Here is a 14,509-nt window from a genome sequence, read left to right on the forward strand (position 1 = left end):
TCTGCTACCACCCTATATCCCCAGCCGCTGTGCAGCCAATGCAGAGTGTAGCTGTTTCAGAAACAAATATTCAGGTGCCACTCTCAGAACTATGCTATGCTATGCAATGGCAGATAAGTTGCTCAAGGAGGAAGCCTGAAACAACAGAGAGAAATGGTGTGAAGTCAGTAACTGTGAATTACTTCAAGCCCACTTTTTCATTGAGCAAGTAAAGGGAAATCTTCTCAGGCCCCGAACAGTTTTGCTGCCTTTGCTAACCTTGACCAATTCAATGGATCAATGCAACTTCACTTTTTTTTCCTTCTTTTTTTCTTTTTTTATCTTACAAGAAAAACCCTGCTGAACTACTTTACTTAAGGGATTCAAGCAGTGTTCTTATAGTTGTACATAATGTATTGACTGTGTTGGTGTTGCTCTTGTACACTCAAATATTTTTCAGTTGTTTTTCTCCAATCACAGTGTTTGCTTGTTGTAACAATACATTCTGAAAACAATTTGGTGTCAACCTGAATTTAAGATCATAAACACTGAGACTGAATCGATTTCATCAATCAATCTTCACCTGGTTTCCTGTATAGTGACAACCGCCAGAGAAATAAACTGTGTTCTTTCACTGCCCTTGTGCCCGTTCTTTTAAACCACAGGAATGGACACAAAAGGCCCCTACTTGCTCCCCATTCTGGACTAGACCAGAGTTAGTTTTATTTTGTATTTTTTTATATTATTAATTAATTTTACAGTGCTGTAGGATTTATATCTAATTAAGTACCACTTTACTGCTGCTATTAATCTGTCTAGTCAATGAAAAACGTGAAAATGGTCTCTCTCTGTTCATGTTTTGCATGGACTGAATTCATTTTTCAAAACATCTACTTTGCATTAAAAGCATTCAGTGGGTCAGAAGTCAGTATAATTGACTCTGTTGGGAACATGCAGTACTTGAACTTATAATTCCCCTTGATTGGGATCAATTGTCTGTTTTGTTTATATATTACATCTATATGTGCTGATTTGAAAGTTTAAGCTCTCAGGTCGTACATATATTTTCATTCCTAGTCAAATGCCATGGTGTATGTATGCACAAATAATGTGAAATCTGCAATTGTGGCATGTATGTTTATTCTGTGGGGTGTAGCACACATATGAGAAGGTACATTTTGACCCTGCATCGTGAACACTTCATGAAAATATGGGAAGTTCTAGAATGATTAAATCACCACCATAGATTTTCACTGGCGTGACTAGATTCTCAATAATGTGAGTATTCAGTTAAATGATGTACAGTCCAAAGGCTGTGGATGTGGATTATCTATTTCACTAATTTTTTTTTGTTTTTTTGTACAGTAATATATTAGCCCATGTGTAGGCTATAGCTTCAACGATTGTGATGAAGTCCACTGTACAAAAAAACCCACCTACTTTTGTCCACATTTTAAAGACAATAACCTGGTCCATGCTACTTGCAAAACTATCATTTCCATGACCAGGTTCTAACAGTAAACATAGCATGGAAACAGAGCATATATGTCAACTGTCTCAGCCACTAGCCATGTGGTGTCAACATAGAGGCCTACTGTGTGTTATCAAAAACATTGTTAACAATAATGTGAGTTGTGTGATGAATGAGGCCTTTTAAAATAGCTCAGGCACTGTACATGACTAGCACTCAGATCTGCAATGATGACAGGGTGAAAAAGTATGACTTGAGATTAACCAAATATGACATGACCAACAAGCAGACAACATAAATTAACCATCAATGCTACATTTTATTTTTCTATTTTTTTTTTTTATATTATATTGACCTAAATCTTGATTTACCTCAAGATTTAATTTTTTTTCTGATTTGGTACACATACCAGGATAACTAGCCCACATAAAGAGCCTTCATTTAATGTCATTGTATTAATAAATCAAACATGTTGTCTGCAATCAATGAAATAAAGTTGTTGTAATAAATATGGGTGTGTTTCATTTACAGGAGTCTCAAGAGGCATGTTCAATAAAACAATCCACCGATTCTAGCTGTCACAACTTCATAGCGTTAGTAAGGGCGTAGGAGCCAGGGGGACTCACATTACTAAACATGAAGTTTCAGACCAAACCCACAAAAAAAAACTCAGACAAGGCTCTAATGTCAAACAGGACGTTTACTAGGAAACATCATCAGAACGCATCTTACAAACGTTTTTGCACATGAAGGCATCCGTTGCTTAGGTTGGCTTCCAGCACTGAGAAATGTTTGCGGCTCCCAGGCAGTACAGTAGGTAGCCAATGAGCCACACACACACGCAAGTCGCATGTTACATGCCCACAGCAAGTGGTAGATGCCCAGAAACATCCTAAACATTTTGGAAAAGCAAATTCGGGCAGAAGGGCAGGGTCTTAGCATGTGCACCACTGTTACAGACTGCCCATGCATCATACGTAATGATTCAGCATGGTTATTTAGTGACATTTTCAAGGGGAAAAAATACATATTGCATCATTAAGTCTAGAGGGTGTATACATGTGTTGACTTCAGAGTGACAGTCAAGGACAGACAGGCAGAGAGGGAGAGGAGAGAGGCATCGCGCTGGTATTCAGTACATTATACATGGCACAGTAAGTGTCCCATCCGCAAGGCCCCGTTAGCCTTTTAAGTTGCTTCAACTGTATTTAAAATATATTTTTCTCAAAAATGTTTTCTCAGGGGGCATGCCCCCGGACCCCCCTAGCAAAATATGTCCCCACATATGTCCAACTTGTTTCTACGCCCTTGGTTCAAGTCACAGCCCTCTGCTTCGAGTCAATGGTTTGAGTGCACCGCAATCTAGGGTTTCAAATGATTGCTGTAATTTCTGCAGACCAGCAGATGTCACTATGCGCGCTTTTTTCGGGGCCTCGAGGAAGCTTCAGAAAGCATCGCTGCCCATCACTACTATCCACACAATTATATCCCCGCCCATGTTAAACACCCACAGACTACACTGTATTTTCTGTAACATCATTGGTTTTACAGAAGAAGGCGTTTGTATAATGAACCTAAATCCATTTTGATTGGATGCTTTCACGCCACTCAAAAACTGTTGCTTGGTATTTTTTCAACAGTAGGTGGGATGTCAACCAAAGAAGGATCTTATTACTGTTGCTGCAGCGATGAAAATACAGCTTTGAAGGGTGGATATATGGATCCATTAATTTTAAAACACTGAGTGAGTATCGTATCTTGTCATCCTTCAAAAATACTTGGAGTAGTATACAATGAGTTGCACATTACGCTTTCATTAGATGCCTAGCATGCTGCATTTTGTTTTGCCATTTATTTGGCCGTTTATCGCCTTCTGAGAGGAGCAGCACGTAGTGATGTGTTGTGGCTACTAGCAACTGCTAGACCTATCAAGGGCAAAATGTCAATAATATAGACACTGCTACTGCTACATTCGAGGACTGGGGCTGGTTGGATCAGGTTTTAATTTCGTTTCGTGAATTGGGTAGCCTACATTTTGTCAGGTGGCCTAAAAGTGTACAGCTAACATTAACATTTCAGTATGTGGCTGAACCAGATGTGTGGGTGCAGGAATAGGAATATGCATCAAACCTACATCAGTCATCAATGTGAGCAGGATAATTAACAAGAACACACACACACACACACACACACACACACACACACACACACACACACACACACACACACACACACACACACAGACACACACACACGTACGCACGCACACACACACGCACACACGCACACACACACACACACACACACACACACACACACATGTATTCAGCTAGTTGATTTAGCAAAACTGATGAAGATTAGTTTTTCAATGTTTTCTTAAAATTACCTCCCTCCATATTCAGAACATTAGTGGTTATATGAAGTGTTCGTGTTCAGGAGGAGGGGAGTGGGTGGATTTGTCACTAAAAGCAACAGTGTGTTAAATGCTAGTCCAGATATAAAATGGAAATGGGCTAAATTAAAGTTGCAGTACAATTCTGTTAGTTAGAGTGAACTACTGAAACAGGTTAAAATAATCTTTGGACACATTATTACATTCATTGGTATGGGTGGCAGGTAGCCTAGAGGTTAGAGAGGCCAGCAATCGGTAGGTGTAGGGGTGTGCATGTATGCGTAGGCTATCCTTACTCGACTATAGAAGAACTTGATAGACTTCCACCCACCAAATGAAGACAAATTATGTTCGAAATGGATCCAAATTTCCCACCGTCCCGGTGAAAATGTAGCCTATGATGTGATCTTGCAAATAGTAGGCCTAACAAAAGTAGGCGAGAGGCCCAAGCTAAGTAAAGTGCAGTATAGGCATCTCTAATCGTATGGTGTCTAGGTTTCTGCTGCCCTGCTTTTCTAAGATGTCCACAAGTGCAGCATATTGTTGTCATTGGCAGTGCATCCTTATTTTCTCACACAATCAAGACATTATTTATTTATTTTTTTCGTTTATTTTTTTCATTTTGGCTGCTTCTCCTGGAGCATTGGGTAGTTTATAAGTGTGTTGGAAGGCTAGGTTAAATTGTACCAACCTGATCACCTTTGCTAGTTGTGAAAGGATTGCAACATAGGCTGTAGACTGGCTATGGATATTCTTTGGACCTCTTCAATGCACATTTTTCTGTATTTTTATTCGTTTTTTTTTCAAATGCTATTGCTGAGCAGTTAGACTGCTATGCTGGCAATAATACTTTGAGGATTTCAAGGTGTTGTGCTGTGAAAAGTGAATTCCACTGACTCAGTCCATTACCACGCATGATTCACCCTGTTGTCAGAGACAAAATGAAGACATGATCCACTGCACTGCTCAGTACATTCCTGTTCATATTATTGGTTACAATTAGCCGGCTCCAGTTCTGTAAGCCCAGGTCTCTCTTGACAAATAGGATTTTATCTCAATGAGACTAACCTGGATAAATAACTTATTAAATATTTAATTAGGGCTGTCTGTCAATTAAAAAGAAAATGTGGCTAGTTGATAATTTTTCAACTTTTTCACCTTGCAATTGAGGTGGTCAGTGATTGTTAACATTTTTAGACAAGAAACCCAAAGTGGTGCCTAAACAATGAGTGTGGGACTAGCTTAATAGGTTAGGTTACAACCAGGTTAACAAATCAAAGATTAACCCATTCTCATAGATGAAGATAATAGGGGGCTGATTTCCTGAACACTTTTGTTTACTTGACGAGCCTACATGTCACTCACTCTAGCTTTAACTTCTTGTGATTGGTCTGATATAGAAATCCATGGATATTGTTTTGGTTTAATTAGTTGTCAACTAAAGCAGTAGTAGCCCACGCTCCTCTGACTTTTACCATGGGATTCTATCAGTCAGTCAGTCTGTCTTTGATTGGTGTCAGTTAGCAGAGAGAGCAGCAGCGCTCGACACTGTTTACAAGGAGACAGAGTTTATTTTAGTGCTGGGGTTTTGCATACTGATCAGGATTCCCTGAGCCCACAGCAATGTGGGAGACGGAGGAGGTTCTCAGGCAGAGTCAGCCCTGAAGCTCATCATCAGCAGGGAGGAGATGAAACAGGGAGTGTGGTGTCTAGCAACTTTCTCTTAAGATAAGAATGGAATAGGGGATCTGAGGTATCTTTGAATAAATTATTTGCATAGCCTATATCGTCTGATTCATTGCATGTCCCAAGGGTTTTTAAAGCACCTCTGAAATGCAGATGAGCCTATGTTTGGTAGGCTAATGCCTCATAGAAAGTTTGATAGTAAAGATAATCCACCGGATGGTTTGCATTTTAAGGGATACGGCAGCAGGCTACTCAAAAGAGTAGATACTAATAGCATTTGCCTTGCAAGTAAAGATGTGACACATATGGTCTACATTGATCAAAGAAGCAGAGGGAAATATAGGCAATAGACTTCTAAGATAAAGCACAGCGTTCCACTGGGAAAGTGTAAGCCTCAGGGTATTGAGAGTATGAATTTCCACAGATGGAGAGGTAGGACAAAACATACTGTAGTACAGCAGAAGAAAAGAAAGAACATTAGGCTAATGATTTAGCCATATTAACTCTACTAAGGCTACACTATATCTATTACAACTCTATTATAAGCACTGAATAACCAGGCTATAACAGCCTATTGTATTATTAAAACTTGACAGAAGGTTTGATAAGATTTATTCTGCCTGCTAGGTGTTTGTGATTTCCTTTTCAAATGTAGGCCTACAGAAAGTAGCCTATATTTGCCATAAGTGTATTAGTGTCACACGTAACTTTTGCTTATAGATAATTTTGATCATGCTATGTACAGTATGTTGATGTTACAGCCATTGTCTCATTTGTTTTGTGTCCGTTGTGTCTAGGTGACAGTGAACCATTGAAGGGAGCATGTGGCGTGTGCTGTGTCCCACAGCTAGCAAAGCCCTCCCTGGAGGCCACAGCTGGCCGCCCCACGCCCTCCTCCTCTAGCTGGGACACCTCCCTCCCTCTCTCTCTCTGAGCTTCACTGACCTCAATCCTGCTGCCTTTTAACTTCATGAAGATTCCTGACATCGGTGATGTAATGAATAAATTTGAAGTCCTTGGGATTGTCGGTGAAGGTAAGATCGATGTGTTACTACTGTATAGTTTCTAAGAATTTATTTGTATATTGCCCTGTGTGTTTGTGCACTGTGTGTTGGGGCATGCAAATGATCGGCACAGCACTGAGAGAAATTCTATAGTAGTAGGCCCAAACTGAAACCCATGCACCTAACCCACATAATTTCCAGTAACCTTCCGGGTGAAGATAATCCCTATCAATCCCTATCAATTCCTGGTTTGAAGGTATTTCCAGAAGCATAAAGTCTGTCGATTGTTTTTTACGAATTATAATTTGGAAAGTCAAAACAAACACATTTTCCTAAACTTAAAACAGAGAAAAGCAAGAGGATTTAAGAGTAAATAATACTGTGTAAGTAGATAATTTAGCAACCACAGTTGGGCCTACTTTCCCTCCAATGCTCCTGGTTCCCTGTTGTTTTTTCAAGAGCATGCCATTTCTGTTAATCTAATTGATTGATGAAGTGAACCACTACTCAGCCACCCTGCCCTTCCATTGGACACAGTGAAACATTGAGCTGGAGATAATGGACCTGTGTGCTTGTTCTGCTACTAAAGTCATTGAACAGCAAAATGGTCATAATTTCATGCTGCGTTTCACCAAGAACGTTGAACCATCCAACCAAGATCCTCTCTCCTTGCACTGCTGACTTGTACATGCTCCATTCCATCCTTTTGCCTGTGGTCATTTTGGGTCAATCAGTAATAAAGATTTTTCAGGATTGAGTGTAGGCTAAATCCTATTTCGATTAGAAGCCAACAGAGGCTATCTTTCAAATGTATTGCAGCTAGCGTTGTTGTATTGATATGTTGAAGCAAATAGTCTCCTTTTAAGGTTTTCTTGTATTTTATCGTGTTGCAATTTAGTATAATTTGAGTAGCTGAGTCCTTGTCTTTTTTACTACCTGTGTGAATCTGCTGCAGTTTTCCACAGTATGTGACCTCCTTTTCCACACACTGATCTCTCACTCTTTAAATAGGCCAGTAGGCAATATCTGGGAACATGGTTCGCTTTGAAATATGGATGAGGACGTTTCATATTTGATATAAAGCAAGCATACTGTACCTGTAAAGGGACCAGTGCTCACACATCAACGCGCTAGCTTTGCAAAGAGGTCAGACCTATAATTAGTGCACATTTTGTCCTTTGTAAATCGCACACTCAACATTTGTCCTCTGGAAATGGAGAGGCTGCTACTTTAGAAGCTACCTTGTACTGTACTCCAACACCATGTATTTGAGGTGCTCCTGTGATCCTTCCATCAATGGCCTCCTCAGTCCCAGAATTTCACTTGGACCCCCTGGGGATGTGTATGTCACTGCCAGGGATAATAGCATCAGAGCTACGGAGGCTCGCCAACTTTACTGAGTGTCCCAGTTACTGACCCAGCCCTGCTATTTCCAATTCTCTATCTAACGCAAGTACACAACTCATTGCAGGGATTTTAAGAATGCAGTGTCTGATATTAGAACAGAGGCAACCATTTTGAATACAGAATCACAGGGCTGGAAATGGAATTTGAAACAGTGGGAATGTCGACAACCAGTATACACTCACTGAGCACTTTATTAGGAACACCTGTACACCTTCTCATGGTGGAGGTGGTGTAATGGTGTGGGGAATGTTTTCTTGGCACACTTTGGGCCCGTTAATACCAATCAGTCATCGCTTGAATGCCACAGCCTATTGAGTATTGTTGCTGACCATGTGCATCCCATCATGGCCACAATTTACCCATCTTCTAATGGCTACTTCCAGCATGATAATGCACCATGTCACAAAGCAAAACTCATCTCAAACTGGTTTTATGAACATGACAATGAGTTCAGTGTTCTTCAGTGGCCTTCCCAGTCACCGGATCTGAATGCAATAGAACATCTTTGGGATGTGGTAGAACGGGAGATTCACAGCTTGAAAGTGCACCTGAAAAATCTGCAGGAATTGCGTGATGCAATCATGTCATCATGAACCAGAATCTCAAAGGAATGTTTCCAACATCTTGTGGAATCAATGCCACAAAGAATTGAGGCTGTTTTGAGTACTCAGTATTAGTATAGTGTTCCTAATAAAGTGCCCAGTGAGTGTACCTTAGGCTAGTTTGACCTTTTTATGCATTCATCCTATGTGTTGATAGACAGCTCAGCCATGTAACAGACTGTTTGTCGATAGTCATTGTTTATCTGAATGTTAGGCCTTAGTTTAGTTGCTGAAGGTGACATGGTATGCCGTGAGGCTGACATTCCAAATGTTCTGGCTCAATAAGGCCTATGCGATAGCTTACACAGTATCTTCATCAGAATATTAAACATCTGAATTATGAATGAGTGATACCTTTGAGTGCTTAAGGAATGTTTGCCTCTCTCCATCCAGGTGCCTATGGTGTTGTCCTGAAGTGCCGACACAAGGTGAGACAAGATTGATTTATTACGATTATGAATGAAGAGTTGTGGAATGTAAATACCTGATCTGGATTTGTATCACAAGTGGTATATGATACGAATATGTTTTTCGGTGTGGGAACTCTTGACACTGATTATGAGGGGCGCCTAGTGGCGTAGCACACTCATGCGCTTACCACGTAATCACAAGGTTCCTGGTTCGATTCCGACCCTCGACCTATCTTGCATGTCATCCCTCCTCTCTCTCTCCCATCCTTCCTGTCAATCTCTACTGTCTCTATCCCATTAAAGCAGAAATGCCCTAAAAAACATATATATATTTTTTTTTTAAAAACCCACTGATTATGAGGGGCGACATCCCCGCCTCTATTACCTCTTGAGTGTGCTGAGAGCACTGCGTTAATCCTCTGAGTTAAGTGAAAATTAGGCGAAGATTACGTATCAGACTGTACATCTGTACTAATGACATTCATACCGGTACGTTATGGGATGTTATGGGATTAGCTTGTTGTTTTTGATCAGTCTACTGCTTCACATCGGAAGCCTTTGCGCACCGTCTATTTACAGCACATGGTCTTTTAGGTACAGTAGATCCTAGGTGTCTGAATGACATGGTTCCTGTTGCGTGTGTCTGGCGTCTCTGTGTACGTTTACTGCAGTGGTGTTATACAAGCCTTGTGTGATATTTTATTAAATTCCAAGGGATAATCTGCTAATCTTGTTATCTCTGCTCTGGTTTGTCAAGAAGAGAGATTGAGCTGTAATCTCAGACAAGATAATCTTTGAATATGAAGCCTTAAAACACAATGCCTTGAGTGATGGATTTTTTTAATGTGGATCATTACCTCATTGAAAACATTCAGACATGATGTGATGTGGCTTGATTTTAAAATGTAGTTTCTGAAAGATGACATGTTGATATTGGCCTATGTGCGGGACATATGCAACTATAAAGCTTGTCATGATTGCTGTCTAATTGTTGTAAAATTGTAAACCTGTCATCAAGGATGTTCTTAATTTCAGTACCCCTTGTTTAGCTAGCTGCTCTGTTCCTAATCCTGATCCACATTGCCTCAAGTGCAACAGAGTTTATTTATAACCGAACACGTCAGCAACCAGGGCTCACTGACAAAGAGCCCCTGCACCCTCTCTTGCTGATTGGGGCAGATGGGTACTCTGGTACTCTGTCTCTAGTCCAGGCCCATAATGCCCTGCTCTCTCCAACATGAGGGCACACAAATGTGTGTGATACCACAACTGGTACTGTATATTTTATGTATACAGTGGCTTCAGAAAGTATTCAGACCCCTTCACTTTTTCCACATTTTGTTGTGTTATAGCCTAAATGTAAAGTGGATTACATTTATTTTGTTTTGCCATCAATCCACACACAATACTCCATAATGACATTAGAAATGTTTGCAAATGTATTAATATTGAAATACAGAAATACCTCATTTACAGAGTGCTATGACACTCTTAACATTTGCTCAAATGCAAGAATGTCTTCAACAAGTCAATCAACAAGTTGAATTGATTCCATCTGAGTGCAAGGGTAGTAGTTCATTAGATTAGATTAGATTAGATTCAACTTTATTGTCATTGTGCAGAGTACAAGTACAGAGACAACGAAATGCAGTTAGCGTCTAAGTGCAAAAAAGCAGAAAAGTGCAGTGTGAACAGTATATACAGGTAGTGCAGTATATGCGCAGTATAGTAGTGCAGTATAGTATAAGTAGTGCAGTGTAAGCAGTATATGAATTAGCAGTAGCAGTTCATGTGATTTTGGAATGAATATCTTTTTGTTTTTATAGTCTCTGGTTTGCATAGGAATCGATTACACATTGTAAAATGTAATGTAAATGTAATCCAATTTAAATTTAGACTATAACACAACAAAATGTGAAAAAGGTGAAGGGGTCTGAATATTTTCCGAAGCCACTGTATGTCATATATATTGTTATATATATGTCATGCATTTATTAATAAGTCAATCAATTATTTTGTCAGGGAGTAAAAAGCGAGTTTGATGCTATTAATCAGTCATTGCTTTAAACTGACAAACGGCACTCAACCTCACACACAGTTTGCCTTTGATAATTTGAATCATACATTTGTTTTCAGTGAGGGAGCTATGAAAGGCAAACACAACTATGGAGAGACACAAATTATTGTTTTAATGCGTCATTTTCCCACAAATGCTGTATTATGTGTGTTAATTAGGTTAAAGAATATAATTTGAAAAATGTGATTGTGATATAGTTTTATACTTGCTGTCCCCCTTTTCAACAATATTTGGTAGTGTTTTATTTACTTATTTAATGTCTCTGGCTTTGCCGTTACACTAGAGCACTCAGAACCCTGGCAAGGAAAATTAAGTAAGTAAATTAAGTATACAGCCAACTTAAAATCCGATATTGAAAAGATGGATGCTCTATATTTAATACCCTTGTCCTCTGTTGTTGGTCCATTGAAGGAAATGCCTGGTCAAGAAATTGACAGCTTTCCAACATTAATAATCAGCGATCATAGAGACTTACTTCCTTTGAGGCCTGATGAATATTAATAAATGTAGGTAATTTTAGTCTTGTAGGCATAAATGCTGACAACGCTTTCATGGACTGATACAAGCATCTTGAGACTAGTGTCTTGAAACAACACACCACAGCATTACTAAGAACAAAAACAACAGACACCATTGGCTGAGCACAGATTGAGTGTCAGTGAGAAAACGTGTTGAGCAAGCAGTCAGATGGAGGAGAGGAAAGCCCTGCCGTAGACCTGAACCACAGTCTGTAATTACTCAGCTTTGTAATTCAGTCTGATTGATCCCAAGCCATCTCCAAAAGCAGCTGCAAAAACACCAATGTCCCCATTATACAGACAGAACAGCACTTGCAGTATGATTAGGCTCCAATTATCTCAACACAATAGGCTTTTTCTGAGGTTTTTATTAACATATTTATAGCTATGCTAATCACACATTTCTATGTAGTCAGTTTCTTCATAGGGTATGTTATTCACAGCGTGGTGCCTTTTCATGTAATGCTTTGAATCCCTGCACTCTCCACACTCGCACTCACAAACAGACTGACACTGACACACACACCTGCGTAGACATACACAGACACATGCATAGGCATGCTCGCACACACAAACACACACACACACACACACACACACACACACACACACACACACCTTTCTTCCTTATTTTCTTCCTCGTGGTACTGCCCCATGAGCCAGCCAAGGGCATGAGGAGGGCTGTTGACAGTGGCCAGGCAGGAGCGCAGGCCAGGGAAAACAGCTGTGTTTGAGTCAAAGCAATGCATGATGTCTCCTCCCTGCAGCTGGGTGAGCTGCACAATGATAAGTATAGCCTGACAGTTGATAGGATACAGAGGTTGCACAGTGTTAGGCGAGATTAGATTAGATTCAACTTTATTGTCATTGCATAGAGTACTGAGACAATAAAATGCAGTTTGGCATCTAATCAAATAGTGGCATAGTGCAAAAGACATTAAATTGTAGACAGTGCATGGTATTACAGTATAAGGTATTACGGTGAGTAAAAATTTGCTGAGTTGGTAGTGACATCCTAATCTACACAGTGTGTGTAGATGGGAGGAGGGCAAACAGTCCGTGGCTGGGGTGAGAGGTGTCCCTACTGATGCCTCGCGCCCTCCGCAGACACCGCCTCGATGGCAGGGAGTTGGGCACCGGTGATGTACTGCACGGCTGACCAGAAGGCTGTTGCAGGGCCTTCCGGTTGGAGACAGAGCAGCTGCCATTACCACACTGTGATGCAGTTTGTCAGAATGCTCTCGATGGTGCACCGATAGAAGTTAACCAGGATCCTAGGAGACCAATGGGCTTCCATCAGTCTCCTCAGGAAGTACAGACGCGTGTGTCTATTTATTAGACACACATAGATTTATTGTGTGTAGATTTATTGGTCGTTGATCGCCACTTGTACAGAGCATTTCCATTTAGACAATCGAATAGTCTGCTAATCTCAATCTTAACTAATAGGTGTCTAAGGAGGAAGGGTCGTCCATCAAACTTCAGGCTCAAGAGGTTCAATCATGATTTCATTGCATGCTGGCTTACATTCAAAAGTAAGATTATCTATTGGTTCCAATGGATATCATACATTCCCTCATGCATTACAAGGTCATGTTCAGTATGATTTCATGGGCCATAAGTAACTCCTCCTTTGGCTGCGATTAATTATTACAAATTTCAATCCACAGAGTGAGCTAATGAGATAATTAACTCGGTAGACTGGAGCGAAAGCAAGCACTCCTGGTTGTAGGAGTATTGAGGAGCTTTGTGTCTGGGAGCTCATCTTTTATTAATGTTCCTGAATGGTCGATGGAGCGTCAAATGTGTGACTTCGTGGTTTGGTTGAGGAGTTCTCAGTGACAGAGCCTAAATCACTCATTCAGGTCAACAATAAATTACCCTCCAGGGACCAATCAAGCAGATGCATTTGGTACTGTTGAAGCTTGAGTTTGAAAGATGTATGAAGGTCTCAAGCGGTACCCTTATCATCAGGTATCAGAATTCTGGATATCTGTTGCTTATCAGCATATGCTGTAGTGTTTCTGTTTGATTTCCTGCGACCTTCATCCCATCTCTACCTGACTTTGGTCCAATCTCTCAGAGAGTGGCAACAATATCCTGCCCCCTGCCGTCGTAAATCAGCTGAACTTCTTCAACTTTCTATTTCCGTTTGACAAGGTCCACTAAAGTAGAATCTAATCTACACAATTATACACATTTCAGGATGGCTGACATGTCAGAGCAAAGAAGAAACACACAGAGGATTTTGTTTCCTGCACAAATGATATCCAGTAGTGGCGCTTGCCAATCCCTCCACACCATTTAATTGGCCAATATCGTGATGAACGGAGTGTGACCGGCTAATGTAGCAGAAACGGTTCATCCGGAAGCTAATTATGTTACACAAAGAATCTCAGATGACCCGTGTTAGAGGCCGTTGTGTCTGTTGATGTTACACCCACTTCATGCAAGACTAAAATCAAGTAATGTAATTGGTGCAAGGGGATGGAGAGGAATGTCAGTCCACTACAGTGATGGTTGACTAGTCTAGCTGTATGGCAGGATGGGAGTCTTTATGCCAGAAGAGGCCATGAGTGATGCTCTACTCTGAGTTTGGCTGGGAGGATTTGAATCAGCATTTAAAAGTATTTCCAGAGAGTGCTGAGTTTTTTCCTGTGTAGGATTCAAATCAAACATTGGACCTGGGTGATACTGAGAGCACTGATGTGTGTTCCTGCATTTGTGCTTCCCAGCTAATATGCAGAGAGGTTCTATTACCACAAACCCTGGAAACTGACATGATACAGCATGTCCTCCGGAAAATGCCCTGATGTTGCAGAAAGGAGGTAATCCCTGCAAATTCTCAACACTGTAATGTGTTTGATTCTGCTGTTTATGAAAGAGACCTTGCTCTAACCTGTAGTTTACAGTGGGGAAATTAAATATCCGAGTCTTACACAAGCAGTTGAACTGAATCTGGC

General features: G+C 40.5%; 1 protein-coding gene across 1 annotated transcript in view; it reads left to right on the forward strand.

Moving 5' to 3' along the window:
• Positions 1 to 3,119: 3,119 nt before the first annotated feature.
• LOC310806176 (cyclin-dependent kinase-like 5) overlaps positions 3,120 to 14,509 on the forward strand; it is a 32,014-nt gene continuing 20,624 nt past the window's right edge. The window contains exons 1-3 of the mRNA XM_083672191.1: positions 3,120 to 3,194; positions 6,326 to 6,562; positions 8,935 to 8,969. Coding sequence (XP_083528317.1) covers positions 6,499 to 6,562; positions 8,935 to 8,969 — 99 coding nt within the window. The 5' untranslated portion in view covers positions 3,120 to 3,194; positions 6,326 to 6,498. The remainder of the gene's footprint in view (positions 3,195 to 6,325; positions 6,563 to 8,934; positions 8,970 to 14,509) is intronic.

The sequence above is a fragment of the Argentina silus genome, assembly GCF_951799395.1.
Source record: "Argentina silus genome assembly, chromosome: 6".
In the NCBI taxonomy this organism is placed as follows: domain Eukaryota; kingdom Metazoa; phylum Chordata; class Actinopteri; order Argentiniformes; family Argentinidae; genus Argentina; species Argentina silus.